The 3,298-nt window shown below is 58.8% G+C and overlaps 1 protein-coding gene across 1 annotated transcript; it reads left to right on the top strand.

Moving 5' to 3' along the window:
- The first annotated feature begins 1,914 nt into the window (after positions 1 to 1,914).
- OLIG3 (oligodendrocyte transcription factor 3) lies at positions 1,915 to 2,736 on the top strand. Its single transcript, XM_057370931.1, has one exon. The coding sequence runs from the start codon at positions 1,915 to 1,917 to the stop codon at positions 2,734 to 2,736; it is 822 nt and encodes a 273-aa protein (XP_057226914.1).
- Positions 2,737 to 3,298: the final 562 nt, after the last annotated feature.

Here is a 3,298-nt window from a genome sequence, read left to right on the forward strand (position 1 = left end):
TCTTTTCTTTTCTTTTCTTTTCTTTTCTTTTCTTTTCTTTTCTTTTCTTTTCTTTTCTTTTCTTTTCTTTTCTTTTCTTTTCTTTTCTTTTCTTTCCTTCTCACTGCAGGATTTACTAGCAGTGCTAGAATCAGAAGGCTTTAATTTTGCTCAGCAGATTAACCACAGTTAAACTCAGTCGGACGAAAATATCCCTCTTTTTCTGACTCTTTGCCCTCCGCGGGGCCTGGACAGCATAGAGGAACGAGGTCTTGCCAAGATTTTTTTTCCGAGCCCTAAGCACCTTTTGGAAGGTGGGCATTTAGCCCGTCGGTTTCCCCAGAGAGAGGGGGGCACCAGGGTCTGCTCCGGGAGTTCCAGGGCCMGTCCGAAGCGGGTGGCTCCCGTCCTGTCCTGCCTGTCAGCCCCGTACTCATCGCGTACGCACCACCGAGGGCTGGCAAGATCCGGGAGAGAACCACACGTCCTTGCCCGGACACGAAGGCTGCTCCCGCCGCCGTCCCTGCAGGGGGATTCTCACCTCCCCAGCCCGGCAGACCCCGCAGGCGGCCACGACGGCTCAGTCCGCACCCGCGGCAGAGGCAGAGACGGGCTTCGGCAGAGAGCTGTTTTAATGACACCCGCACCAGGTGCCCCGCCCGCTTTGCCCGGTCGAGCCCCCACCAGCTCGGCCCCACTCACCCTCCTCCCTTCCCCGAACCGCCGCCGGCTGCGGCCGGTGCCCGGGAYCCATCTACTTACTGGCGCGAACGCCTGGGGATGTTTGCAGCGCTGCCCCCCGAGCTGGCTCCCTTCCCTGCGTCCGGCCCGGCCCGGCCCTCTCGGTCCCGCCGACGGCTGCTCCGGCCGCCCCGCCGCGCCGCCCCCCCCGCCGGAGCCCGAGGTCGGCGGAGCCCAGCCCCAGGGCCGGCCACCCCTCCCTCCGCCAAGCACACCGGCTTGCAGCCGCACCCTGGCTTTCCCCGTTTATTTAAAGGGAGTCACTGGCCCGGGGGGTGGGGGGTTTCCCAGCCCGCACCTTCCCGCGGCTGATGCCCGAGTCATCATCGCTCATTTAAACAAAGCGGCTACCCAGGTACGAGGCAGTTGCGGCCAGCCCGCCCAGGCGAGGGCCAGCCGGTGCCACACCACACGCCCCGGCCGGGGGACAGGAGAAGGGGGAGGGAAAGACAAACAAAGCTTGGAGCCGCSGCTGGAGCCGGGCATGCTGCAGGACAGGGGCGACCGACGTCCCCCAACCCCTCCCGTCTCAGCGGAGGGACTTCCCCAGGCGGCTTCTGCCCGCTGTCGCTCGCCACCGGGGTTTGGTGGCCGGCCTGGAGCAGGCGCGCAACCCCGACGGTAGACGAGATGAGGTTTTATATTGGAAATGAGGAGGCAGGGGGAGGAGAAGGCGCGCACACGGAGCGATGAGTGTGCGGTGTCAATCAGAAGGGTTTTGTGTCTCCTTGACTCCTGATGGTCCGTGGCTGAGGTGTCCCGGGTGGCACCACAATGAATATGAATAGGGGTCCTTGCTAAATGGGACAGTCAAAGCGCACCGCCCTGAATAATGGCACGTCATCCTAACTAGACCATTATACATAGGAGGGCTCCTTTTGTCTCTGCTCTCTGCTGCAGCTCTATAAAAGCCCCTCTTTTTCAGGCTGAGGTTAGTCCAAGCATACACTAACTAGCCATCCTGTAAACAGGCTGAGTAACCGGGTGCAGAGAGAGAGAGAGAGGAGACATTGGAGAGAGAGGGGGTTGAGGGGCTTTTTTCCTCCTCCTCCWGCATTTCCAGCCCTTCGCCGGCAGACCCTGCCGTCCGTTTGTTTCTTTTTCGCTTCGTTTTTGTTGCTTTTTGAAGGAGAGTTGTCTTGTTCCACCACCTCCAGAGCAGGGAAGAGTTTCTTGCTCAGAAGCCCGAATACAATGAATTCTGACTCCAGCTCTGTCTCCAGCAGAGCTTCCTCACCAGACATGGATGAGATGTACCTGAGAGACCACCACCACCACCACCACCATCACCACCACCAAGACAGCCGGCTCAACTCTGTATCTTCCACACAGAACGATCTGGTGCAGAAGATGTCCGGGGAAGGCCTCACCAGAAACGGTTCCAAGGCCGGAGGGGAAGGCAGCAAGTACAAAATCAAGAAGCAGCTTTCGGAGCAGGACCTGCAGCAGCTGCGGCTGAAGATCAACGGCCGGGAGCGTAAGAGGATGCACGACCTCAACCTCGCCATGGACGGACTGCGGGAGGTGATGCCCTACGCTCACGGACCTTCAGTGAGAAAACTCTCCAAAATCGCCACCCTCCTGCTAGCCAGAAACTATATCCTGATGCTCACCAGCTCCCTGGAGGAAATGAAGAGGCTAGTTGGGGAAATCTACGGGGGGCACCACTCGGCCTTTCACTGCGGCACGGTGGGACACTCCGCCGGGCACCCGCCCCACGCCGCCGGCACCGTGCACCAGGTGCACCCCATCCTCGGCAGTGCCTTGTCCTCGGCCAACACCTCGTCCTCCCTCTCCGCTTCCCTGCCGGCAATCGGCACCATCCGGCCCCCACACTCCCTGCTCAAGACCCCCTCGACGCCCCCCGCCCTGCAGCTCGGCAGCGGCTTCCAACACTGGGCGGGCTTGCCGTGCCCCTGCACCATCTGCCAGATGCCTCCCCCGCCCCACCTCTCGGCCCTCACCGCCTCCAACATGGCCAGGATCTCGGGGGAGACCAAGGACCTCCTGAAGTGACTCGGCGGGGCTCCCCCGGCCGCTGGGGCTGCGCCCGAGCCGGCGCTCCCACGGACGGAGAGGGGGCTGCGGCCGGTCTCCCCCCGGGCCACCGACGGACCTGCCCCCGCTGCTCCCCGCCCCGCCAAGCCCCCTGTAACACGGGATTAGTGTAGTAAGGACCTTGCAAAGGTAATGTTCTACCCRGCTCCTCGGGCGATGTTTTCTTATTATACTAAAATGGAAAAAAAAACTCGCTGTTGTAAAAAGAATGATGATGATAATAATAATAATGATAATAATAATAATAATGCCGCTGATGGTGATCAAATGTAAATGATTCGTTAAAATGTATGTAAAAGTAAAAAAAAAAAAAAGAAAAAAAAAAAAAAAGACATGATTGTCATTGTAGTGTTCGCAGCTACCAAGAGAGACGATGAAATCGGTTTGGGGCTTTTTTCCCTTCTTCTTTTCTTTCTTCTTTCCTGTTTCCTTCCTTTCCTTTCTTTCCTTCCTTTCGCAAGCCGACACCTCCGAAATTTCCCACWCCAAACCTGGCTGCGGCAGCTCAGCGGTGGCCCAA

The sequence above is a fragment of the Malurus melanocephalus genome, unplaced genomic scaffold (assembly GCF_030028575.1).
Source record: "Malurus melanocephalus ecotype Western Australia unplaced genomic scaffold, MMel_1.1 scaffold_136, whole genome shotgun sequence".
Classification (NCBI taxonomy): domain Eukaryota; kingdom Metazoa; phylum Chordata; class Aves; order Passeriformes; family Maluridae; genus Malurus; species Malurus melanocephalus.